The 24,915-nt window shown below is 46.8% G+C and overlaps 10 protein-coding genes across 10 annotated transcripts in view; 2 read left to right on the forward strand and 8 right to left on the reverse strand.

Moving 5' to 3' along the window:
* The window catches only part of MCYG_01157 (casein kinase I), a gene marked incomplete at both ends in the record, with an annotated part of 2,287 nt that extends 831 nt beyond the window's left edge, over window positions 1–1,456 (reverse strand). Inside the window, 5 exons of the mRNA XM_002851007.1 lie at window positions 29–406; window positions 468–873; window positions 925–1,073; window positions 1,136–1,205; window positions 1,325–1,456. Coding sequence (XP_002851053.1) covers window positions 29–406; window positions 468–873; window positions 925–1,073; window positions 1,136–1,205; window positions 1,325–1,456 — 1,135 coding nt within the window. The remainder of the gene's footprint in view (window positions 1–28; window positions 407–467; window positions 874–924; window positions 1,074–1,135; window positions 1,206–1,324) is intronic.
* Window positions 1,457–4,966: 3,510 nt separating this feature from the next.
* Window positions 4,967–6,693, reverse strand: MCYG_01158 (meiotically up-regulated gene 183 protein; the record flags this gene model as incomplete). Its single annotated transcript, XM_002851008.1, has 4 exons — window positions 4,967–5,520; window positions 5,599–5,940; window positions 6,031–6,450; window positions 6,606–6,693. 4 exons carry the CDS (start codon window positions 6,691–6,693, stop codon window positions 4,967–4,969), a joined length of 1,404 nt encoding a protein of 467 aa, XP_002851054.1.
* A 440-nt stretch (window positions 6,694–7,133) lies between these two features.
* On the reverse strand, window positions 7,134–8,301 carry MCYG_01159 (KOW domain-containing protein domain-containing protein; the record flags this gene model as incomplete). The annotated part of the gene is made up of 2 exons (XM_002851009.1): window positions 7,134–7,781; window positions 7,850–8,301. The coding sequence occupies 2 exons, from the start codon at window positions 8,264–8,266 to the stop codon at window positions 7,134–7,136; spliced, it is 1,065 nt and encodes a 354-aa protein (XP_002851055.1).
* A 1,941-nt stretch (window positions 8,302–10,242) lies between these two features.
* On the forward strand, window positions 10,243–11,318 carry MCYG_01160 (GTP-binding protein rho1; the record flags this gene model as incomplete). Its single annotated transcript, XM_002851010.1, has 5 exons — window positions 10,243–10,447; window positions 10,556–10,583; window positions 10,684–10,881; window positions 10,949–11,083; window positions 11,144–11,318. 5 exons carry the CDS (start codon window positions 10,380–10,382, stop codon window positions 11,294–11,296), a joined length of 582 nt encoding a protein of 193 aa, XP_002851056.1.
* A 1,672-nt stretch (window positions 11,319–12,990) lies between these two features.
* On the reverse strand, window positions 12,991–13,839 carry MCYG_01161 (conserved hypothetical protein; the record flags this gene model as incomplete). Its single annotated transcript, XM_002851011.1, has 1 exon — window positions 12,991–13,839. One exon carries the CDS (start codon window positions 13,837–13,839, stop codon window positions 12,991–12,993), a length of 849 nt encoding a protein of 282 aa, XP_002851057.1.
* Window positions 13,840–14,807: 968 nt separating this feature from the next.
* Window positions 14,808–16,369, reverse strand: MCYG_01162 (aldehyde dehydrogenase; the record flags this gene model as incomplete). The annotated part of the gene is made up of 3 exons (XM_002851012.1): window positions 14,808–15,431; window positions 15,485–16,264; window positions 16,334–16,369. The coding sequence occupies 3 exons, from the start codon at window positions 16,367–16,369 to the stop codon at window positions 14,808–14,810; spliced, it is 1,440 nt and encodes a 479-aa protein (XP_002851058.1).
* A 348-nt stretch (window positions 16,370–16,717) lies between these two features.
* MCYG_01163 (conserved hypothetical protein) lies at window positions 16,718–19,452 on the reverse strand (the record flags this gene model as incomplete). Its single annotated transcript, XM_002851013.1, has 4 exons — window positions 16,718–17,562; window positions 17,716–18,991; window positions 19,047–19,140; window positions 19,205–19,452. The coding sequence occupies 4 exons, from the start codon at window positions 19,450–19,452 to the stop codon at window positions 16,718–16,720; spliced, it is 2,463 nt and encodes an 820-aa protein (XP_002851059.1).
* A 245-nt stretch (window positions 19,453–19,697) lies between these two features.
* MCYG_01164 (mitochondrial formyl-methionyl-tRNA transformylase) lies at window positions 19,698–21,058 on the forward strand (the record flags this gene model as incomplete). The annotated part of the gene is made up of 4 exons (XM_002851014.1): window positions 19,698–19,917; window positions 20,022–20,092; window positions 20,146–20,273; window positions 20,329–21,058. The coding sequence occupies 4 exons, from the start codon at window positions 19,698–19,700 to the stop codon at window positions 21,056–21,058; spliced, it is 1,149 nt and encodes a 382-aa protein (XP_002851060.1).
* Window positions 21,059–21,208: 150 nt separating this feature from the next.
* On the reverse strand, window positions 21,209–22,487 carry MCYG_01165 (conserved hypothetical protein; the record flags this gene model as incomplete). Its single annotated transcript, XM_002851015.1, has 8 exons — window positions 21,209–21,328; window positions 21,385–21,447; window positions 21,505–21,593; window positions 21,650–21,716; window positions 21,751–21,858; window positions 22,047–22,133; window positions 22,211–22,355; window positions 22,438–22,487. The coding sequence occupies 8 exons, from the start codon at window positions 22,485–22,487 to the stop codon at window positions 21,209–21,211; spliced, it is 729 nt and encodes a 242-aa protein (XP_002851061.1).
* A 364-nt stretch (window positions 22,488–22,851) lies between these two features.
* MCYG_01166 (conserved hypothetical protein) lies at window positions 22,852–24,737 on the reverse strand (the record flags this gene model as incomplete). The annotated part of the gene is made up of 5 exons (XM_002851016.1): window positions 22,852–23,048; window positions 23,181–23,328; window positions 23,383–23,708; window positions 23,896–24,338; window positions 24,406–24,737. 5 exons carry the CDS (start codon window positions 24,735–24,737, stop codon window positions 22,852–22,854), a joined length of 1,446 nt encoding a protein of 481 aa, XP_002851062.1.
* Between the last annotated feature and the right edge of the window lie 178 nt (window positions 24,738–24,915).

Genomic DNA, 24,915 nt, shown 5'->3' on the forward strand with positions numbered 1-24,915 from the left:
CCCCCCGCCACTCCGTTTGACGTTTGACTTGCGGCACGCTGAGGCGTTGGCCGCTCTCGCGCTTTCCCAACTCCGGCTTGCAGAGAAGGGGGCGGGGGCTGCGCGGCGTTTAAACGGTCAGCGGTGACACCAGGCCGATGGGATGCTCGGGGGGCTGCAGAACCATGAAGGTCACGGGCGGAGGTATTAGGCAGAGCATTGGCGCCGTGCAAGTGGTGGTGGGAAGAGTATGGCTTTGCAGCCTCCCAACCCTTTCCTCCGTTTAGCTTCATCCAGTCATATTCTCCATCTTCTACGTCACCTGTGCTCTTGAGAGCTTGGGTGAAGAGGTCACGTAGGTAATCATAGTCGGGTGTGTCCTCGAATCCGAGGTTTCGGACATAGGTAAGATATTTGGTAAACTCCTCTGTAATGGTGTTGTTAGTTTATTCTTCTATGAAGCACAAAGCACAAGCAAAAGTACGTACCAGGGAATCCTTCACATAGATCCTTGATGACAGTGGTTTGTTTCTTCTCTCCGATCTTTTCGTACTTCTGCTTGTTAGTGGCAGCCTTGAGGCCTTGCCATGGCAGACCACCACGTAGGAAATACATGAATACGTGGCCGAGAGCTTCGAGGTCGTCACGACGCGACTGTTCTCTCCCGAGATGGGTATTGATACTCATGTATCGAGCAGTGCCCGATAGCGACTTTCTCTCTCGGTATGGGATGTGCTGTTTGGTCTTGGGGTCTCGGTACTGTTTAGCCATTCCAAAATCAACGACGTGTATAACATTGCCGGCTTTTGAGTTGGGTCGACCAATCAAGAAGTTGTCTGGTTTAATATCCCGATAGATGAGGTTCTTCTCATGGATAGTTTGTACTCGCGAAAGCTAGAGAATCGTTAGTTTTGCGTTGGTGGTTGTGATGACGGTATGGCTTACCATCTGCTTTGCAACCATGACGACCGTCTTTATGGAGAATCTTCGGTTACAGTGATCGAACAGGTCCTCCAAACTGGGTCCGAGCAAGTCAATGACAAGGATGTTGTGTAGGCCTTCTTGGCCGAAGTAGTAGACATTGGGAATACCGGCTAAAACATCAGGGTCAACAAGACGTTCCCCATGTATGTACGGACAGGGAGGGTCAACTCACGGCACCCGACAAGTATCTTATATGTCCGGTATTCATCTCGAAGTTGTGGAGCATCGCTCTTCCGGGGTTCCTAGAGTGGCGAGGTGTAAGAGATTTCTACTCGATCTCGACCCAATCGAAGAAAAGAGTAATGATAAAAAAAGGGAACGGGAGAGAGGGAGGGAGAGAGCGAGAGAGAGGAGTACGTACAAACTTGATTGCAACCTGCTGGTTGTTTAGAAGATTTGTTCCTTCGAAGATGACGCCAAAAGACCCTTCGCCAATCTTCTTCCCAACCCGGTAATGCACACCCACGACGTTTGATGAGCTGTTAGAAGACATGACAGGCAAAACGGTACAGGCACAGCTACAAGGCTCAACGATCTGGCGGGTATATTATGCGAATACTGTGGGGAGCGGCGTGTCTCAACGTCGAGGGTCGGGAGTTGTTTTTAGGGGAACGACTAGGCGAGAAGGGAGAGAGTAGGCGAGTCGTCAAAGAGAGCGTCGATATACTACTCCGTACAGGCTACCCTTTCTAAGAGACCCAAGTAGAGGAAGTGAATCAAAGGACTGAGGGCAAGTCTATCGCCTGTAGCAGGTCAAGGAGGAGTAAACGACGAGGGGAGGAGAATCTGGTCAGGGAGAGAGACAGGAGAGAGAAGAGAGAAGAGTGAGAGAGAGGGAGAGAGTAAGCAAGGAGTGAGACGAGGTCACGACGAAGGACCATCCACGTCCGGCTTCAGCTTCACTCGGTTTGGAGAAGTGGAAGAAAGAGGAGGAGGAGGAGAAGAAGAAGAAGAAGAAGAGGAAGAAGAAGGCTTTCCCTTTCTTTTCCCCCAACCCGAAAAGCAAGAAGAAGCCGGAGAAAGGAAGAGAGAGAGAGAAGAGAGAGGGTCGTATTTGGAATACACGCAGTACACGCACATTCCCTCCTTCCCGCCCCTGTTTACACCCTTTTGGCCCTTGTATTTTTGTATCACTACTGTATCTGCGCCTCTTGGTAATGTATTCTATGTCTGATTGGTCAGAAAGCGGGTCAGTCACGGGCGCTGCCGAAACAGGAAACTCTTTTCTCCCTTTTTTTTTCCCCCCCTACATTCAAGAAAACATAGAAAAAAAAAAGACAAGTAGAAGAAGATGAACAGAAAAAAGGAGAAGAGAAACAGAATGAGAAGAGAGAAGATGTCGAGTATAGAATACTACAACCTGCACAGCCATGGCAGCAGTTCACACCCTGATACGCAAGAAAGACGCATGCAGGGGTTGTGACAGGCTCTGCGCCTGAACGCCCACCTCCTTGTCCTCCGTTGCCCTCGTTCCTCCTCATCCTCTAGCTCGACCGTCGCCTGACTTTGTCCGGAGTGCAGATAATCCCAAGGTTGGCTATAAACGCCGGCGCGCCAAGACGGTGACCGCTGGCCCTTCGAGAAAGAGAAAGCGATCAATGGCAGGAGTTTTCGATACTCCGTCGCGAAAGGGCAACACACATAACTCCATTGCCTCTGATACATATATATACGGGATGACTCCATCGTCCATCGTATGCATGTCATGGAAGAACCCTTTTTTTTTTTGGTGTGTTTGAGGGATTCGGATTCTCTTTTCACTATCCCTGCCGTGGCCCTCGGCTTGTTAACGGCCACCATAAAAGGTTACTCCTTATAAAAACATCACTGGTTCTCTCGTTTTCTTCATTTCCCCAGGAACAAAAAGACCTTACCCTTGTCGGTGATCATTCTATATATAGCGCCTGTCGGTTGGATATTTTAAGAGCGTGAGAGCTGCGAAAGCTCACTCTATCACTTCATAGGTTTGGTTACCAAGCATTGCCTGGTATGCATCTACCATGTCGTACCTAGTAGATCCGATATTTTTTTGTGCTTCCCAGTTGGCATTTCAATACTGAATTTTTATGACTGCACTATAACATCAAACCAAGGTAAGTTGCAGTGGGGACTCTTTTTCAATCAGTCACTTCACACTAATGAATAATTATGCCTAAAATGTTGGGCCCTTTTTTTATTCAACCACTGGTACTTTTACCAACTTCCGTCTCTCCAGGTTGTTCCTGTTCGGTCTTGCAGCTTGAATAACCATCCTAGGGTAGTTTATATTACCACTCCAACACCTGCTATGGTACATTACCACCGTTAATATACCGAAACAAGCATACCACTTTACTCCCGCCCTAGATTCCCACATTGCTGATCTGCAGCTACCAACTGGAGGAGTATCTGGATCTTGACCAAGCCAAACCCACGCTTGTTCAACCGATCTCCGTGCCTTGCAGTTTTACCCAGGGAAAGAAACCATGTTTACGGCGAGAAACCGGTCATCGATAGCACCACTAAATTGGGGGTTTTATGGAGATTAATTTCATATGGGTGAACTGCGAAGGGATCCCTGATGCCTTTTAAGATGACATTACTGTGAAAGCTACGGTTCTCGAGCTGGTGGTCGCCCTCGAGCCTAACAAGTATAATGACAGAATCTTCTATCCCGTTTTGGGATATCTCTGATATGTTATGAAATACTGCACTTTTGGCCGTCAGTAAGCCCTCCTGATTCACCTGATATGATGAGTGATTATATAGTATGATCATTCATTATGTGGGGTTTGTTACGCAGTGTGAGCTCGGCCCCTAGAGAAATTAAAGGCAACTATGCGGCAAATCCTCCCAGGAGACTTGATATCACCACTGTGCTTTCGGGCACAACAATCCTCCTCTAGCTACATCTGATCTATTGGATTTCCTAGGTTTCAACACCCTCACTCTTGATAACTGCCTGAGATAATTCCTGAGAGGGCGTATCTGTTGCATCAAGATGAGTTAAAGACGCTCTTTCTAGCAATGCCCAGCCCCTGCAGATGGCTAGATGGGATTCAAATGCCTTCGTTGAAAGGTATAGTGGAAGACCTACAACTAGGCGTGACCGCAGTTTCGCAGGTAGTATTCGACCGTAGGCTACCATGAATGGCTACTAACGCCGACCGACACCAAACTGTGTTGGAGAGATATTAGATAGTCCCGTGAGCTCCCTTTCTGACGAAGCAACTAGCGAGATATCCATGTTATCAAAGTCATCCGTATCCTTTGCACTAAGGCCCGTTAACCAGGGATGATGGTAGTTAAATCACTGGTCGTTGGAAGCGTTACTGAGTATTGTAGAAGAAAATAAGATCACCGTTATAGGTGAGCAAGGGGGTTCATCTGTGGTTCAAGATGTGGCGACGAAAGCTTCGTTCAACGAGCGGCAAGAACTGTTGAATAAAACATATTTAACGTTGTATATTATAGCGGAGCTGATGGGTACTCCGTCGCATATTAGATAGGCGATGCCCCTATCAGGGGCAACCCTAGGAACTCTTCGCCTAATCGTGGTTTTTTCACTTCTCCTTCATCTATCTCAAAATGCACGAAACCTGAGCATCCAGCCGAGCAGATGTAAGTGGCTCGAGTCGCGAGCTATCCGGCATATAACTGTGTGGATTCGCTATTAATCGTAGTATATAATGAAAGTACATGACTAAAAGGTTGTGTTAAGTCTCCAAACCTGTACACGATGTTATCAATTTCCGTGGTGGGATCATGCTTGTTAGGCAGTAAAGATTTACACATTCAGGTCTATAACATGTTGATGAAACAGCTGATGGTTAAAAAAAAAGCGATAAGAAGATGGTCCAACATACAGCAAGCAACCCCGACAAACTACATAGTTATAACAATAAGAGAATAGGGTTGGCAAGGTACTGAGTAAACAAGTAAATAATAACGCGGCAGTGTTAAGCTCCCTCATGTTCCAGCATGGGAGTTTCCAAACGTTGAAAATTGGCAACGTCTACCCTCCTCACTCGTTACCCATGTCCACATCGGCACCAGCATCGTCCCCCTGAGCATTGTCGTCTTCCTCCTCCTCACTACTCGAGCCGCTACCTTCGCTCTCTCCATCACTTCCGGGGTCATAGTCATCTTCCTCCTCATCCTCCTGGTCCGCCTGTCGACTCTCCAGCTCCCTCTGGGCTTTCTGTAACTCGGATTCCTCTTCCTCTGCCTGGGGAGCGTTGCCGTCATTCTTTCCATTTTCATCATCCCCTCCTTCTCCACCCCTAGGGGCATTGATGTTAAGCCTCTTTGCACGGCGCTCCTCGGCCAGACTTGCGTCCTGTAGGCCGTGTTTCTTGATGTATGCGTCAATGCCGGGGTAATCAGTCTGGTCGATCATCGAGAACTCCAATTCTTGGACTTCGTCTGGTTTCATGGCAGAGCGGGTGGTTATGTTCAAGTTGAACGTGCGTTGAAGCACAGCCGTATATGAGATTGATTCCACATTTTCAAAGGCAATGAATATGACGGGCTTCTTGAAACCGAAAAAGATACCCGTGGCCAGGAAGAAGAGATACCCTGTTCAGATCAGACAGGTCCGGTTAGAAATGGCCAACTTGTGTGAGAGAGCTGCACTGGGGGAAGAATAGAACGTACCTTCTTTACTGCCTCGGAAGGCCTTGACGTGATACGCCTTCTCAGACTTTCGATGGGCCTCAGGTGTCGCACTCACAAACTCCTTCTCGTCAGGGCATGACACCTTGACATGCTTCAGCTTTCCATTTAGGACGCTCTGGAAGTAAGTCTGATACGTCTCCGCTAGGCTGGCACTTTCCACTACCGGAGTACCAGACCCCAAATATGCACTTCGGGGAGGTGCATCAGGCACCGTCCAGACCATAGGCTCAAACGTAATCATTCCGTCAGGAGCACTAGTGATTCCATCTTTATATTCAGGTATGATGCAAAAATTGAACTGTCGTTGCGCTTTCTCGGGGACTGGGAGGCAGAGAACATGTTCTAGATGTAAATTTGTAAGAATAAACAAATACAAGGCCAAAAGGGTCAGGAATGGCAATCAGAACTCACGGATTTTTGCAACTGGTACGCCAAATTCAACCTCACCAGAGGCCTGGTTTCTAGCTCTAATATATTCATTCCCGCCTCTCAGCTCTTGTGTAAACTCTAGTCTGAGTTTCTTTCTCTGTGGAATCGTAAATGAAAGATCCTGAACGTATAGCTGTAGCTCTGCTTCTGCCTGTAGACCGGCAATCAACGCAGTGTCTGCTTCCCCCATGGTCCCAGGAGCAACAGGCCCAGCGTGCCCATTGGCAACTTTCCTTTTCTTAGGAGCCGGCCCTTCGAGGGGATTAATGTGCTGTTGCTGCAGTCTCTCAGTGGGAGGTGCTATACTGTTGAAGTTATGAAACCTGTTCTCGTGAGCTTCCCGTTCTGCGCAGATGAACTTTGCGATGTCTTCAAACAGGCCAACGCATTGGGGGTACTCGGCTGAGGTATCGGTAAATCAGCATAGTTAGCCAGGCATTCAGGTATAGAGTGTACTTTTCTGTCATCTCACATCTTGATAGGGAAGATGGCTTTGGTTTCGCGTTTTATTTGCAACTCCCCGCGCGTCCTAGAGAAGAAAAAAGCTCAACACTCACAGATAGCTTCGTAGATGCGTTCTTGCAAGACGCGATTCTCCTTAAACGCCCTGCTTATGGCCCCCTCGTTCACTGTGATGAACCCCATATTGTCTGTACACAATTATGTGATTCCCTAGTGTGGTGGTGGTTGGGTTTAAAAGTTGAAGTAGGTGAAATGTTCAAGAAAGTTGGTAAAAGGTTTTCTGCGGCCGAGCAGACAAACGAACTGTGGCTCGTAACACTTGTTGATGGAGTGCTTTGAGTAAAACGGATAGCACCTGGGTGGAATTTTGATGTTATTACAACTAAAAGAAGGTGTTGTATATAGCAAGGGCTAACGTTCTACAATCTTCGGCAGGCAATTATAACCGTGAAGCGCGCTTGGGAGAATTGGCCCGGTGCTGGTACCAGAAGTGACGACAGGATAAACGCGCCATTTCAAAATATCGTACACATAAAATTCTAATACAGCTTGACAAAATATACAATCCCAATGGACCTTGTTAAAGGTGTTCAAAGGAAAAAGACCGACAGGTTTCAGGTCAACTACGCAACATTTGTCTTGCGTTGACCCTGCTTCTTTGCCATAAACTTCTCAATAAAATTAACAGTCTCGTCAGACAATATGAAGTTGCCGTTCTCATCTTTCTCCTGTTCTCTCTGCAGCCGCCTCTCCTCGGTCTTCTTCGTCAGGTACTCGGTTTTGGGAGTCAAGAGCGTCCTCTGCTTCGACCACTCTTCAAACGCAGCCTCTTCTTCCTTCTTTGCAATATATTCAGGGTCATGCTTGGTGCGGAACTTGGAGTATTTGTTCCTTAGCTCATCAATCACTGTGCTAGGCATTGGGTAGGTCTGAAGGGATGGAATGTATGTTTTGTCTTCTACTTCGATTTGGAGAGTGTCAATTGGGTGATCCTTGAAGTCTGGTTCCTCGGTTTCGGGCCAGGGAATCTCAATGTCTAATCCAGAGATGTATCGAGTGTGTCGTGGGGTGGTTGAGCCATATGGGCGGTCGAGGAAGGGACCAGCTCCATAGGCATGTTTGACAACAACGTCCTTGACGGTGTTGGTGACGGGGTCTTGGAGAGGGACGACAAGTCGGACGTCATCAAAGGAATTTGGGACAGGGTATGGACGGTATGGACGCTTATCATTGTCTCCAGCTAATGCAAACGAAGGGAATTCCACATCAAACTGGAGAAAGGATATAATTAGCAAAGAGTGAAAAGGAAGCAGGGGCCGGGAAAATAAGTATATATTACCATATTCACTCCTTCAACAGTAACACTCTGAGATTCTTCATCCACCTGAAGAACCTTACCGATCTTGCCCTTGTCTCTCCCTCTAACCATGCACACACGATCACCAGGGGCCAAAGTCACATATTTCACCCTCTTTGACTCCGGGACCTTAGGCAATCGCAGACGATTTGTCGAGATGGTTCCGTAGAGTATATCGCGCTCACCAATATTCCTTCGAGGGGCAAGCGGTCCTTTCAACCAGTCCTCTCGACGATTCTTTCGCTCCTCAATTGCTTCATCCAGCAGACTTCGATTATAGGCAAACTTCTCTTTCAGGTCACCCCGAAGTTTGTTGCGGCGGTCTTTTTCAAGGACAACCTTTGCCTTCCGCTTAGCCTGGTTGCTCGCGAGAGCAGCTCGCCGTAGAACTTTCTCCATTGGTATCTGGTGGCCGCAATACGTCTTTCGTCGGAAACCCTCCAAGTTGAAGTCCAAATTTCTTCCATGTTTGCAATTTTTTGGCCAGCTTATGTAATATAAATATATCTTGGCGCTACCTTTCTCCCAAGGAAGCGGTTTAACGACGACATATGGAAGCACAGCGCTTGATATCGAGATAGACAAAGAAGTTTGACCCTAAAATATGAATCTAGTGAGTTTGGAGAACAATGTAACTCTTCTTTTTATTCAGATGTCTCTCCATTTTAACCGCAGTGATATCTTAGGTACTCCGAGCATATTTACTGATTAGCTCTATTCGCAGAGAAGAAGCGAAGCAATGAAACCGGCATTAAGCTTGTTTACTCATTGAATTCTGACTGCTCCAAGTAGTACGGATAACTAAAGCACCCCTTTAATACTCCGTGCTGTGGGATGTTATCTCTCCCGTCTTCTAGCTAGACGCGTCAGTCAAGACGCTATTGAACGACAAAGAAGTGTCTCAGAAAAGACAACGCTTGAACCGTGTGGCTGTGTGGCTGTGCAATTGCTTTTAATCCCTGTTGGTCAAGAAGAGTTGAAGGCGCGAGAGGCAAGTCCCCTCTCAACTTGTCGAAAATATCACAGCCGTCGCATTAATGAAGGTGAGCTGTCGTAATAGCAAGACAGACAAGATATATGGTCCCAGCCTCAACGTCCGCAGAGACCCAATTAAATAATGGGGCACCTCAAACACTGACTCTCATGAATGGTGGATGATTGGCTACGGAAGTTCTGATAAGGGGTAGAATGTGGAGGTTTCATCGTTTCAAGCCACAATCGACCGAGGACACCGCCACCAAACTGGTTGTCAAGTTAGCCTGTGGCTGCTTGGCTAGCAGGGCAGTGATTGACGGTACGAGATGGGATGACATTTGACATCTACGCTAAGAGGGAGGATGTTCTTCTTTCCGCTGCGGAGTACACATAGCAAGCTTTCTGGGAGAAAAGAGAGCTAAGAAGACGAGCTTCGACCTAGTTGTCTGAGCTGGACAGTGAACCTCGCTAGACCGGGTTGCTGATTTTTTTTTTTTCAACACATGTGACTGAGGATGTTTTCTCGATCAAATTTGCAGCCTCAAACTTCAATAATAATCAGCCTAAGTCCCTTTTCTCTCCGGCGCAGCTTTTACTTTCTAGCAAGGTCGCAGCAAGGCAGAAGATCATGGAATTCTCCAACAGTCTCACGGCTGTCAACTGGTTGGAGGGGGAAGTCTGTGAGATGTTAGGCCAACGGTGACTGAAGCTAGCCGATGATGGCGTGACCTTCAGCTCTTATCTGGTACAGGAGGGTGATGACATCTACCCTTGACTTCCCCATAAGTAACTAATATATCCTTACAATGTATATATTCGTAAAAGTGAATGTACACGATAATAAAGGCGAGTAAGGCTGAGTCTGCAGCCACGCACGACGACGTAATCCCACTTTATCCCCACGCACCCGCCATCTGTGTAGTGGATATAGATGTCTGGGTGCGTGTATATAAGATCGTGACTAAGCCGGCCAATAAGTGTTTGAGGCCCCACTTTGATTCGCCCAAAGGATGCAAAATAACCCAAAGCGGGCTAGAGCCAAAAACCAGCGACAAGTTGTGCACGCTTAACAACCTCCCGTTAAAACAACCTCCAGTTCTTCTTCCCCTTCGACCATCTCATCTTCTCCATCCCATACAACCACATCTTATATCACCAAGCACAAAGAAGAAGAAGCTCCAGTAAGGCTCTCATTATACCTCTCCATCTCTAGGTTCTGCTCTCGCCTCGAACCCTTTACGCCTTGCTGCTCTCTTTGCTACTCTCTGCTTCTCCCCTTGTTGCCAGCTTCTTCCAGTCACTTGCTCCTTGAAAATCGTATGTAACTGCCTGCAATACCTCCCTCCTTCTGCTCCAGCATCTTTCTTTGCCACCAGAGTCTGAGTTCTGTCTCTTGGTCTAATCCTGCCGCTTTATTTGGGGGGTTTTTTTCCCCTGCTTCCGTCATCGATATTCCCTACCCTGTCTGCCTGTTATCTTTTGAGCTTGCTTCAGAAACTGATAAGAATGAACCCTTCTTGGGTTGTTATCTTTATAGATGGCTGAGATCCGCCGTAAACTCGTCATCGTTGGTGATGGTGCCTGCGGAAAGACCTGTTTATTGATGTGAGTGAAAAAGAAACCCCTTTTGCCTGGAGCCAGATCTTACTCTCTGGTACCATGTTTGCTCGTTTGCTTGGAAGCACCCATGCTGATTTGTACCCCCCCCTGCAGCGTTTTCTCCAAGGGCACTTTCCCCGAGGTTAGTCCTCTCATTATCTGCCACCGCCGATCTGCTGCCTTCGAGCGTTTCGGGCCTTGACTATTACATATCAATATCTTGGCTGACACTTTCTCCAAAGGTCTATGTCCCAACTGTTTTTGAGAACTATGTCGCCGATGTCGAGGTCGATGGAAAGCACGTTGAACTCGCCCTATGGGATACTGCTGGACAGGAAGATTATGACCGTCTTCGCCCACTCTCATACCCAGACTCCCACGTCATCCTGATCTGCTTCGCCATCGACTCCCCCGACTCACTCGACAACGTTCAAGAGAAGGTAAGAAGCTGGAATCGCTGACGTAAAATGGTGTTTGTCTGAATACTAATAGATTCTTTAAAAATAGTGGATCTCTGAGGTCCTTCATTTCTGCTCTGGCCATCCTATCATCCTCGTTGGTTGCAAGAAGGATCTTCGACACGACCAACGAACCATTGAGGAGCTGCACAAGACTTCCCAGAAGCCAGTAACCCCAGAACAGGTAGGCTGTATTTCATCCTTTTTTTTTACGAGTATCGCCAACTTCTAACATATATTATAGGGTGAGGAGATCCGCAAGAAGATTGGCGCATATAAGTATCTGGAATGTTCCGCCCGAACAAACGAAGGTGTCCGTGAGGTTTTCGAGTCAGCCACCCGTGCGGCCTTGCTATCTAAAGAGAAGACGAAAAAGTCCAAGTGTAGGCTTTTGTAGAGAGCCCCCCTTCCCCGGTCGATTCTCTTTAAAGCATGCCATTTTTCATCTCCAACAGTCGCCCAGGCGGACAGGACTTTTGACAATCGAGATTAAGAATGCGTGAACGCAATGTGTCCCTGACTATTGATCCTCACCCCTTGTTGACGTGGGCGAGGGTGGTCTGTACCCTACCAGCAATATGTGCATCATGACGATTTCTGTCTGGTTATATGAGATTTACTCTACCACTTTGTTGTTCCTACCCTCTCTCCATCTGAGAATCAGGATAGCAGCATGTCCAGGGAGAGTTTACCTTTTTTGCCAACATAACATTCGGTGATCATGCAACTTTACTCTCAAACAACACGAGTACAGTTCCGTCTGTTTTCTTTTTAAACTCTCTTATTTTCCTACCTCATTTCCCCCTCTATTCCCCTTTTTCTTTTCTTTTTTCATTTTTGCTCCCTTTAATTATGTTTTCTTTTAATTTGTGAGCCAGGAATCAGCAAGCTGCCATTCATCAAACCACCCAGCTTCTTCTCCTCTACCTTGGACTGAGTATTAAAGAGGGCAGCGATAAACGAGGACTTGTGTGTGTTTCTATACCTAGTTGCCTATATCCCCTCATGTTGCCTGCTAGTTCACTCAATTCTGCCCCTTCTGGAGCGAAAGAAAATGGGAAAACACCCAGAATCGACCTTTTATACCAACACAAATGACTCGAGGGAATACTATGAAGAAATGGAGAGCCAGAGTATCTCCTTCCTTACTACTCTTTTTCCCTGTTTCCTCGTCTCGTTTTACTTCGTCCGAGTCCCCTTAAACTACCGTAATAATCACTTGGCTTGATATCATCAACAGCTTGCTCCAAATACTGGTTCCAAATCTGCACATTCCTCATGCTAAACCTGATACATCGCATTGCTCTCTGCTTTATCAAGACTATGTCTCTCTCCCCTGCCCTTTTGTTTCTCTATTTCCTATATGCATTGCTTCGTTCGTTATCATCGTGATGTAATACTCATTGCCAACTCTCTGTTGGTCTGTATCTTTCGTGCCTCATAAAGCCGGGTACGGCACCGACGAGACGGATGATAAAGAGTAAGCTTAACGTGTAAATTCGCCAGGAAAGGCTATTTTTGGTACTTAATATCAAACCATGCGCGTCGTGGATGATTGCATACGTAAACTAACTCGTCCACCCTTGTCGCCGCTGTAGGATTCTGGCCTTTTTGCTATCTGTTGGAGATATTATATGTTTGCTAAGATTCTCTGGCTGCATGGGTGTGGGAGATCTGTAGCTGAATGGGCTCCACTGTCATGGACAAGACATTAGAAGCAGTCGAAGAACGGTATTTTGGCTCCGAGATTCCCCTGAATGGCCACATAATACCATGGAGAAGTTGGAATAAGAGCGATATTAGATACAACCTGGGTTATTATCAACCCATTGGCTGTGCTATTATGGAACTATCCAACGGTCAACAAATATCAATGTACACGGTAATGTCAAGGAGAACTTCTAGAAAACACATATATACATTTGTTGATATTGATTATTTAGCCATACATATTCCATCTGAGATGAGAAAATTCTGGGTCCAGGTAACCAGGTAGCCAAGTTCTTTGATGCCCTACGTCCCCAATATCAAAAGAAATCATTAAGTGCTTCTCGCGCATAGATTTATACCCACTATTTTACCCGAATGAGGCTACGCCGGAACCTCTCGTCGTCCGTTATCCGGTAATTCAGTTGCCATCGGCCGTTGGTATGTTGATAGCATTTGTCGTTTAGTAAACGCCCCGCTGTCTGCCAACTCTGATCGGGGCGAGAGAGGAGATGATGGTGTCGACGTCAGTTGAGACCTTGCCATCCATGGTGAATCCGAGGAGTGCATTTCGTGGGCTGATGGTGAATCTAATCCTCCGGACTGGTCCTGGGAGTCCTCTTCTGATATTTTGATGATTGGATGCCGTTGTCCCATTTTATATGATATGAAGCAAAGGAGGGCGACAGACGCTACCAGAGCAATGGCTCCGACCACGATACCTGCAATAGCGCCCTCTGATAGCCTTCCCGCCTCTATCTGTGGTGTTGACGTATTTGTTGATGATGATGATGTTGAAGCTGAAGTCATGAATGAGGTGCTCTCAGCAGATGACATGTTGCTGGGGTCGACAGATGTTTCGGTGGCTGTGGGCTCGGATGACGAAGACGATGATATGTCTTCACCGTTCATATTGACGAGATATGATAGAGATACATCCTGTCCCTGATATCGAGGCCCCCAAGGAGGACATGACCAACCATTACGATCCCCGCAATGGTCGTCTGAGAATAATGAGACGCAATACATGCTTCCTTCTGGATCCCAGTGGTATTGTTTGCCTTTCGGTAGCTCCATCTTGGTACATTGTCTATTGTTCGTCCCATTATCTATATGGGTGTTACCGTGCGCGTCCGTCCACCACCAAGTCCAGCCATGCGTGAGGCTTGGTAAGAAGGCGATAAAGATAAAGGCTAGCCAAATTAATGGCCACTGCTTCGTTCGAGAGAGCATTGTTTCTGCGACGACGGGATGGGCCGATCGTGCCGCAACGCTCACTTCATCTTAAATCTCTGTCGATATATATATCCTGAGTGACGGGTTTCGTGGCGCACTCGGCGAACACTCTTCAACAGCGAGGTTTGACGAGACGATGTAAAATCTCGTGTAGACACAGGCACGAACGGCATGAGCGAGAGAAGATCCCGTTATAGGGGTTGCAACGATGCCCTGCAGCGAGCGGCCTCCCTTTTGCTCCAGAACTAATCCATGTCACGCAGCCCTCTTCCAGTGGAGAGATATAAATGATGGTGGAGACTCATTCTCTTGATATGGCATATTTTGCAGCCAATATACCATGGACGGCTAGCGAGCTTCGTATAATATCTCGTTGGTGGAGATTGTTTCCCTTCAGCTCATCTTCTCCCTGGTAAGTCTGAGGCTCGAGACTTGGGCATTGCATTCCATACTTGAACACGCGGCTATTCGATGAAAAAGAGCACACTGGAGACTCTCTCTCTTGTCCCAGTAAACATATTTTCTCCGGGCCATCTCCATGTTCTTGTTTCCCGATAACGGACAATCCCCGTTTCTTCCACGGATGTAACCAAGGACAGCGTGGAGTCTATTCCCCTGTGATCAACGTTAAAAGCATGTGGCCGCCTCGCTCGGATGTTTATAGAATATATACAGTCGTGCTTTGGGCAAACAGAGGTAGCTAGCTCCTCGGAGAAATATGTGTGAGGTATCAGATATTATTATCCTTGCTACAACCCTGTCATAGTGAATAGACATATTATATACATACTTCGTACCAAAGACATCATGAGGAGAGACTGTGAATTTTAGCATCCCTGTACGGAGTAACTGGCTCGCCTTATTATCTGAAATACCCCAAGTGAGAAGACAACTGAGACCGGGAGAGGTTCAACATGACAAGGCAAATCTTGACTGTTGGCTATTCAAATATGACTTGAAGCCCATTATTTCTTCGCCAGCCAAAGGGATTGATGGTTACAATATTCCTTCAGCCCGTTCAAACCGAATTCGGTTCCAATACCACTCCATTTATGTCCTCCAAATGGAACATTAGGAGAAATGTTGAAATGGGAGTTAATCCAGGCCACTCCAGAATCAAACTGCCTCACGATTCTCTCAGCGCGGACTAGGTCCTTGCTCCATACCGATGCCCCAAGACCCATCTTCGAGTCATTTGCACGAGTAATAACGTCGTCTTCGTCAGACCATCTGAGGAGAGGAAGGACAGGACCGAATGGTTCCTCAGTCACAGCAAGAGATATGTCTGGGGGATTATCAACGATAGTAGGCTTAATGAAGTAGCCTTCCGACTCTTCAACCTCTCCACCAAGGATCGGCTTAGCCCCTTCTTTCTTAATAGCCTTGATGAGTGACTTAACTTGCTCATATTGCATATTATTTTGGATTGGGCCGATAAAGGCGTCGGGTTCATGGCCTTCCCCCATCTTTAACGCCGCGGTATGTTTAACCAAGGCATCACGGAACTGGTCATATATCTTCTCATGGACATACAACCGTTTAATCATCATGCAGATTTGGCTGGAGCAGTAGAAACAAGCCTGAACGATCTACGCCGTCTGTTAGCATATATATATGACGAGTTGTCAAGTGGCCTCTTTACCTTTGGGACGACTTCTTCAAGGTCTACATCTTCACACACAACAGCTGCATCATTTCCGCCCAGCTCCAGGGTCACTCTTTTCAGTGTCTTTGCACAACTTTCCATAACTTTCTTTCCCGTCGCAATTGAGCCGGTGAAGCTTATCTTGTCGATTCCCGAATGGGCTGTCATCATTGGCCCTAGATCATCCCCACCGCTAAGAACTTGCAAGACGCCGGGAGGGAAGTATTGCAACCCTAACTCGCCTAACTTTAGGCTACAATAGGGGGTGAAAGGAGATGGCTTGACTATAAGTGAATTTCCAGTATAAATGGCAGATGCAATCTTCCCACAAGCCAGGAGAACCGGGTAATTCCAGGGGACAATCCCACCTGCAACGCCTATAGGGGTATACCGGCCAATAATCTTGTGCGTCTCCGTGTCCTCAAGGACTTCCTCGTTCATACTCAGCGAGGAAAGGGCCCTAAGGAAGGATACGGCGGCCCCAACTTCGCCTCGAGCTTGATCTAATGGCTTCCCTTGTTCAGCAACCAGAAGATGTGCAAAGTCCTCTTTGTAATATTCGACACCATCTGCATAGCCATGAAGAGCCTTTCTACGCTCTTCAAATGTGGTCTTGGACCATTTGTTGAAAGCAATTCTTGCGGCTGCGACTGCGTTATCTAGATCAGCCTGGGTTGAGACTGGGACTTCGGCGTTGGGCTTCTTGTTGGCTGGGTTGATGCCATGACGAGTTGCTGACGTCGTTGTAAGCTTGCCATCGATCGTATTATAGAAGCTCTATCAATGCCGCATTAGCAAGAGAAGAAGCCTTGGGATGGCAAATATCTGGTCCAAGGATTGGCCTACCGTGAAATCCATTTTTGCAGGCCCTGCTGAACCCATGATGACTGCTGGTTACTGATAGGATCCCTACAACCGATGGGCTTTCTCTCGGTATTATATTTATTATTGCGGGATGAAGTTGTAAAGCTCTTGTATCTTTGGAAAGTTCGAGAGTTCCTTATAAATACTTAACTAGCAGTGGGGACAGGCTGAAGAGCTAAAGACAACGAAGATGAGGGGCTACAAGAAGTACTCTGGGTCTATTCTGCATGGGTTGTGGTGTAGTACAGGGAGGATTTGCGATAAGCCCAGTTATTTGAGAAATCTACTTCCTACCACATAGTAATCACTATTCATTAATATACATGCGAGAGCAATCCGAACCTATCATGGTGAATAGCCCGAAGTCTATCTATTTAGATTGATTAACGCATCAATATACTTCTTCGCGTCGAGACCAACGCCTTCAACAAGCCTTCCGGGTGTTCCAGACCATCCTTCCAGCTCCCTTCCGAACCGGCCCCCTATACTTCGAAAGAAACCCGGCCCACTTTGGCTGCGAAGATGTCCTCTTGCCGGCTGCGCAGAATCACTTGCTTTCCTAACCAGAAAGGCTACATTCGAAGTAGATATGTCTTGACTTCCTGTTTGCATGCGGCTGTCAATCTGCCTAGAGGAGTTCCCTGCTGTAGCTTGCGAGCCTGCGCCGCTGGAGCTACTCCCGCCGTCGCTGGAGGAAATGCCAGGCCCTGACGGGCTGGACATCTTGGGTAAGCGCATCCAAAGAACCCACCAACCACGATTCGTTTTACATATCCTCTCCAACTCGGATGGTTGAATACTTGTTTCTAAGTAAGTGTTGATAATCTGTGTGTACACATTTAGGGCGTCGGCGCGGCTCCAGTGAGGCTGTTGACTGGCATCTCCTGAATTGTTATATGCTCTGACCTGGTCAGATGTTATATCTGGTTCTGGGATATTAAGTAGCGAGGTACGTATTGTCTGGTGGAACGGCTCATAAATGATATCATAGAGTGACTCTCCAGGAGATAATTTATGATGGGCCTTGGGGTATTGATGAAGATCGTAACGGAGGAGTCTTTCTGCCACTCTTGACGGCGACGTTGATGAGAGGAGCGGTTTTTGGAGTGGCCCGATTTGATGATGGATGGTTCGATAGAAGCTGGCCGATGAAAGGGCCTTCGTGTCACACTCAAACAAAAAGGTAAACATGAATGGTTGGTACTTTGAGACTGGTTAGTAAGGAAATTTGGCACTTTGTGGGGGCGGCATGGGTTGTACCAAGTATATAACCACCTGTAGGGTCTTGGGAAGCAGTTTAGAGGGTGCCTCTATGTAAAATATTAGCTATATATTTCCTTCAATTTAATGGAGTCATTTCATACCTTCATGGGGTAGCGAAGACTGTACAGTTACCTCTAATGTTCGAACAATGATCTTACTAGAACCTGCGTATTTGGGCAGCTCTTCGTCTAGCAATTCACTATCGCTCTCTTCATTTTCTAGATCGTCGCGGAGGCCAATGATGAACCTACCAGGACTCTCTGTTAGATTCTCCTCCCATCTGGCCACCTTAGGCTGCTGTGCCAGTGCTGAGGTTGGCGACTGTTTCGACTTTTCCGTGTCTTGCGGCTTGGGAGTGTTGGTACTGGTATTGGGAAGAGGGCTCGCCGAAGAGTTACCCCATGCGGACCCATACCCTAGAGTAATTATATTCATGATACTTTCTGTCCCAAAAGTAGCCGTATCTATCGATTTGTCGTTAGGTGCCCTCTGGGATATAGGCCCGGATTCCGGGCCACACTTGTGTTTCCTTTCGGAAGCAACAATTAAGGGAGGTGGGATTCTCGGAGATAAATCGTCAGTTTGACTAGATGGTTTATGGTGTGAGCTTGACGTTGTTAACTTGGCGTTTGCTCCAGCTCTCAGCCCCTTGAACTGCTTTTTCCCCTTTGGCTGTTTGTTGCGCTTCCGGCGATGAGTCGATTTAGGGTCGTTTCGTACACCATATGCGTCTTCACCATATCTATATATCCACTCCATCCACTGAGAGACATGCGTTAGGGACTTTCGTGATAATGCCCCAGTTCCAGAAAATATGACACCGTCCTGCGGGCCAGGTGGCGCCATACAGCCAGTCCATGCTTGCTCACACGACCCAACACTCGGTTTAACCAGTTCCTTTTTGGCAACAGTCTTATATGCGGGGGTTCCTTGCGCACCCCCAAATCTCGAGACTACCATGTCAACTAAGCCTTCAGTCCTTGATATGAATCCCTCCAAGACTTCACGTTCACCACTGCCCCATTCTTCTTCGCCCACGCCGATTCCTAGTTCTCCGCCTCCGGCTAACTTGGTACCAGAAAAGAGATCCAACGCCGGGTTCCCGTTAAGCAAAACGTCCCAGTTCCAAATGAACCTTGTCCAATATCGATCAAGATAGAGGCAAAATGTTTTTCTTGGTAGATTATCGTAGAGACCTTCTAGAGAGGTGCCGTGATGCATTAGAAATATTGAATATGCCTTTGAAAGCTGTTGGGTTAGGAGGTATGGAGGAGACAGCTCCCTGGAAGAGTATTCCACTTTAACATCATTCGATGTCTCATCTCTGGAGGCCGTTGGCCTTTTTTGTATAGATATTATTTTCGTCAAGTTGATACTCTATTAGAAATGTTAGAACTACTGATTAACAAGGTAGGTGGTCAGGCATCCTTACGGCAAGAATCCACCACCCAGGCTCTAGTTCTTTCAAAACAATGCGTGAATTTTCAGTCTCTATTGAGTCGACAGGCTCTCCGTTCGAAAAATTTCTGTATGCCATCTAGTTACTGTGTCTATCCGGTGCTGCTTATCTTTCAATGGTAAAATACTCACTTGGCGAAGCTCACCATTCCTTGCGCAAGACCTACATGGCGCAGTCTTTTATTCTCTTCCTCGGAATACTCTTTCCCTGTTACATCGCTATCAGGAATATCTTTTGGCGACTTCGTTTGACTGGGGGCTGAGTAGTAGAATACAATCTGGTCTTGTAACGTCTCATCCGTTTTCCCAAGTGACGGGTTGAATATCGTTAGAAATGAGAGCTGTGCCGGTATAACAGACGGCGGTTCATAAGGAGGCATTTCACATGATGATATCACTGGGATATAAACCACCTTCACTCGTCACATCCAATATCATAAGTTCCCATTAAATTATATCTGGAGTTGTTTCTTCAACTTTGCTCACATCTGATGTCATTAACTAGTTAGTTAACAACCACGTGACCATAACAATGCAGGTGCTTGTTAGAGCGTCTTTCGAGCTCCAAGAAAAGCTTCAATATTGACAGACTCTCGTTTTATACCGGTAACCGGTTGCAAAGGAGATGCTGTGCTCTGTGGGCCTAAGGGAACCCATTTTAAGTTCATTAAGATGCAGTTATGTTAATTTATACCGGAGATACTCCTCTACTAAGGCGTGCGATCCTCTTCGAATTCTTTTCTGCGGCTCTGATGAGTTTAGCATTGCATCGTTGAACGCGCTGCACACTGAACGTGTGAAGGATCCAGATACAATTGCATCTATTGATGTAGTATGCCGGCCCGGTAAGCCTGTTGGCCGTGCTATGAAAACAATTCGTGAAGGTAGAGTACCAACCACATCAAAGCATCGTATTCAGCCCAGTAACTGATTGAACGGAAGAATTTAGTACCAATTAAAGCTGTTGCAACCGAGCTTGCCCTCCCTATACACGAAGTTGATACGTTTACAAAGTGGGCGGTATGCTTGTAGTCGCTTTACTGTGTTTATGTGGTTCTAACGTGCAATAACAGCCACCAAAGCCACGAGGAGAACCCATAAACCTGATAATCGCGGTTTCGTTCGGGCTTTTTATCCCTCCTAGAATATTAAAGGGAGCTAAATATGGAGGTCTTAATGTTCATCCTTCATTGTTACCAGAGTAAGCACCTCATTCCATTTATGTAGACTTCCGGCTAACTCCTCCACAGTTTTAGGGGGGCCGCTCCCCTTCACCATACCTTGTTGGCCGGCGACAGAACGACAGGAATCACATTACAGACATTGGACACCGCTAGGTTCGACCATGGGTTAATACTAGACCAAACGCCCGCTCCAGGCTTTCCAATCCCCGATCCTGATTCCTGCGATCTCCCCCGGCTGCTGAAATTGGTGTCTACGAAGGGGGCAGAAATGCTTGTAAAAGGGATTAGGAACCGCGTATTCGTTCCTCCATTAAACCCAATACTCCGTCAATCGCCAGTTGAGGAAAGTGCACTAAGACCTGCAAAGAAGATTAAACCTGAGGATCGTCATATCATATGGAACACTTGGAATTGGGATACTCTTCGTCGTCATCAGATTGTTCTAGGGGCACTATGGAGTACAGCCGCATTAACTCCCGCCACGCCAGGTGAAGAGCATCTTGTACCGCGGAAACGGATTATTTTCGGGACCATGAAGCCTGTTGAAACTATACCTGGTAGCAATGATGTACCTTCTACTCAGCCTGGGGTTCCGTTTACTTTCAAAGACCCGACAAAAAAGAAGGAAGATGGGCAATTATTTGTGTTTACAAACGACGGAAAGCTTCTCGAAATAGAAGAAATGAAAGTCGAGGGGGAGAGGATGACTTCAGCTTACCGGGCTGCACTAAAAGCTAAACTTGTTGACTCAACAGCAGCAAGAAATTCAATATACAGTTCATTCCATGGCCCCCTTCAATAAGTGGCTTTGCTGGTTCAAGTCTCTACTATTGGTTTCTGTGCTGTTACAGCCTCCCAGTTCGTCCAGGCCGACCGGGAGCCCCGCCTGGCCTGGTGGATGTTACACCAGAAATCATCTTATATGGAATCCGGAATCTTCAACTCAAGGTCATTAGCTTTCTTTCTTAGAGTGGGAGACTCTTAAAATTTTACCAAGTTGGATTTCTTGTCCAGTCATGGAGTAATTCTTAGCAATGGAGACATAGACGTCCGCACAGTCCTCAATATCGGGCTAGATGACCAGTTATTACAATCTAAAAGCTTAAATGGATAGGACCACGATCTTACCACTCTCTTCAAGGTCGTCTTCCCGATATACCCGTTCTGCACTTCAGAAGGGAATTTTAATCCCTATTGGGAGGAATTAGCGCCACGGCGACTCCAAAGAACGGGAAATGCTGAGCTTACCCATTCTGTAAGTAGAAGCCCAGGAAGAACTGCATTTGTACGGATTTTTGAGCCTTGAGAAGAAGCAAGGGCCTTCATCAGGTGCAAGCCTATCTGTTGTTAGGGGTTAAAACTTAGCATATAGGGTAGGTACATCTATACGCACTCGCGGCCTTGCTGACGGAGTAAGCCATGCTACTGCCACCGGGGGTGACTCCCTGGTTGCTAGTTAGCTATGTGGTTGGAAGTGCGGTCGAATTAGCTTACCGCAACTGAGGATGTGATAATAAATGCTCCTCCTTCTGGGTTGGCGTTGAAAGTTGGCTCTGCCTCACGGAAAAGATGCAAGTTTGCTTTGACATTTGTGCTCCAGCACTGATTTCTCATATGTATCAGCAGCCTACGCTTTTAATGTCTTGACACATGGCGGATATACATACCTTGTCCCACTCATCATCCGTTAATGCGTTCAAGTCTCCGAATTGAGAGATTTTCGTCCATCCCTAAGGTAAACATCAGCGAGATCATTGCTACTATCATAGATAGTCAGATTATCTACTCACGGCATTAGAAATGATGACATCGATTCCTCCTAGAAGCTCAATTGTTTTCTTGACTAGATTTTCACAATCCACACGGAGAGCGACATCCTACATATTGATCAGTTGTCTTGCTGACATTGCATAGCTTCAAATGCAGATGGTGCTCCTGTAAATACTTGACTCACCCCATGAAGAACGACAGCTTTAACCTTATGATCGGCTTCTATCTTTGTGGCGAGTTCCTTTGCTCGTTCCGCGCTTGCACAGTAATTTATAGCAATGTTTGAGCCCTCGGCGGCAAATTTCTCTGCAATCATGGCTCCCAGGCCGCTACAGTAGGTGTAACGGCCTTGTTAGCCTGAGCTCGTACTCTTTGTATGTGGGTGTTGGCATGTAGCTGGGACTTTCTTACCGAGAGCCACCGGTGATCAGGACGTTGCGTCCCTTAAGACTGTACGGCATGATAGATAACTAATATCGCCTGCGTTCTTGAATATGTATACGTGTGGGGCGTTGATGACATTGAACTACGTGAGATATAGAAAGCCTTGGAGGGGCTTAAGTAGTTACATATCATGCGTAGCCGAGGCTTGTAAGTCAATCTATATAACTACATCCCCGCTTCGGGCGGCAACAACCGAAATACTGGATTAATCGATGCTTGTGTTTCCGATGTGCAATGTGATGAATGGTAGTTACCGTACAAATTACTAACATTGGTCAATTCTAGGAATAAACTTGGATTATACTTTGAAGAATAAGTCAACCAAGTGCTACGAATCTAGGAACACGGAGCTTATTGAAAAGAATAGGAAGGGTAAACTTCTTAAAGAATTGAGAATCTCCGATGTGTGTATTTCAACTTGACGGCAGTCTCGGGTTTGCGGTGACTAGGATGGCTTCGGTCAGGCATTGGCGGATCATTGATAGGGTTGCTAAATTCATCACAGAGACTGAAGTTGAACATCGAAACAAAAACTACCGCAATTATAGTCATATCGAGCTTCGCCAACTGAGTTGCGACTTGTTAGTATAGTCGGTTTGATATCCTTTAATGCAGCTTGAAGCACTCACTCTTATACCCACTAGAGCAAGTTCAGGCAACGTTAGCTATCATTCCATAGTATACACACATAAGGAGTAATCTCGACTTACAACATGGGTGGCGTCCATTTCCCCAACCAAGATAGCTAAGCGGGACTTCTTTATCTTTGCTAGCATCCGTAAGGTACCGGCCAGGATCCCATGAATCTGGATCGGGGTAGATATCTGGGTTCAAGTGAACCTCGTCGAAGAGATAGAACTGCTTACGCTGTCAGATTTGGTAACTGCAGTAATATCATATGTCTATACTGACAACATAAGCGTCTCTAGGTACCGCCTCTCCAGTATTTCCAATCGGCACATCCATGTTGCTTTTATTTCTTCGAAAGGCAGACCCTGAAACATGGAGCCTAATGCACTCTCGCAAACACAGATCAATTGTGGGAAATTCGGATTCCCAGGCCTCGAGGTTCAGTCTGCCGAGAGTTTGCTCCGTCGTCTCATTGCAACTTCGGTACTTGGACAACACAGAGTCGGTTTCATTGCGAACTAGACGCAACCAATATGAATTTGAGGCTAGATAGACTAATAACCAACCGACGCAAATGGGCGTATTCACCTGGCTAGCATAAAGTGTACCTAGGACAAACTTCCCAGATTTGGGACGTTAGTATTCATCACTACGCATGCAACATATGATATGGTTCCTAGTATGCAATAGCCTCGCAAATAGAGATTTTGATGGGGAATTATTGGGGTTAGCTCACACCGATGATATCCCTCATATTTTTGCCACCGTCTATGAGATATTGGAGGGTATCATTACTTTCCCTTCCACTACTCTTTCTTTCCTGTACCAGTTCTGAGAATATAGTGTACAGCTTCACGCTTGCCGTCATTCGGCGTAGGTATGCCGGAGTTGGTAACCAAGGGCAAATTATACGTGCCGGGGAGGATCCCTTCTCGATCTGCTCGAATAGATCGAGTGTCTTTGTACAAAGATGCTTGGAATCGGCAATTTCGTTTGCACCAATCACTCGCATTATTGACTGATACACTGCGTAGTTGGCCTGATCAAATGGGTCTATGAAGCCCTCGGTGACGGTAGACCCAGAAGCCTGCTTGAACGTAGTAATTGCGTCGCCAACCAGGAATGGGAGATTCTGGTCTAAGTTGCCCCTAGCCATCATGCTGGCACGAGCCTGGGAATACCAGTCGGCACGATCAGTGTCTTTGACAGACGGCGTAGTGGAAAGAAGAGCCGTATAACTGTGGTTAAGATGAGCGGAGGCATACATATATTCAAATATTGTTTCTTTATCTGGACCCTGCTCACCCTTCATTTAGGTCCATTGACTTGCTCTGAAAGAACATCTTCCGGCCTTCAGGACCTGAGACACCGACGATCTGATGTTGGCCAAAGTAGAAGCTGAAGCTGCCAGTATTGGACGCAGCAATGCCGTCCGTGTAAAAATTGTAGCGATCTGAAAAGAACCGCAGCATACCAATAACAGGATATCCTTCTGATAGCAACTTGGGAGCCCCGTCAGGGAAAGGCAGCTGTCTGGGAAGACAAGCAAGGAGCGCCACCAAGCTGACGAGCAGCAGTGACAAAATAATGGCTGACAGCCCCTGGTTTTGGAGGATATATTCGAGAACAAGTGCCATTTTCAAACGACTTCTGTTGAGGCCAGAGGGGGTTTCTAACTGGAGCTCGAGTCAACTTCAACCTACAAGACTATTCAGGGAGCCTTCTAAGGCCCGGGAAGCACACTGGAGAAAGTCGAGCTCCCTCGTAGATGTTGCTCCTTATACAGAGGCAAGAATCACCGTTGAATATGTAGAT

The sequence above is a fragment of the Microsporum canis genome, genomic scaffold, assembly GCF_000151145.1.
Source record: "Microsporum canis CBS 113480 supercont1.1 genomic scaffold, whole genome shotgun sequence".
In the NCBI taxonomy this organism is placed as follows: domain Eukaryota; kingdom Fungi; phylum Ascomycota; class Eurotiomycetes; order Onygenales; family Arthrodermataceae; genus Microsporum; species Microsporum canis.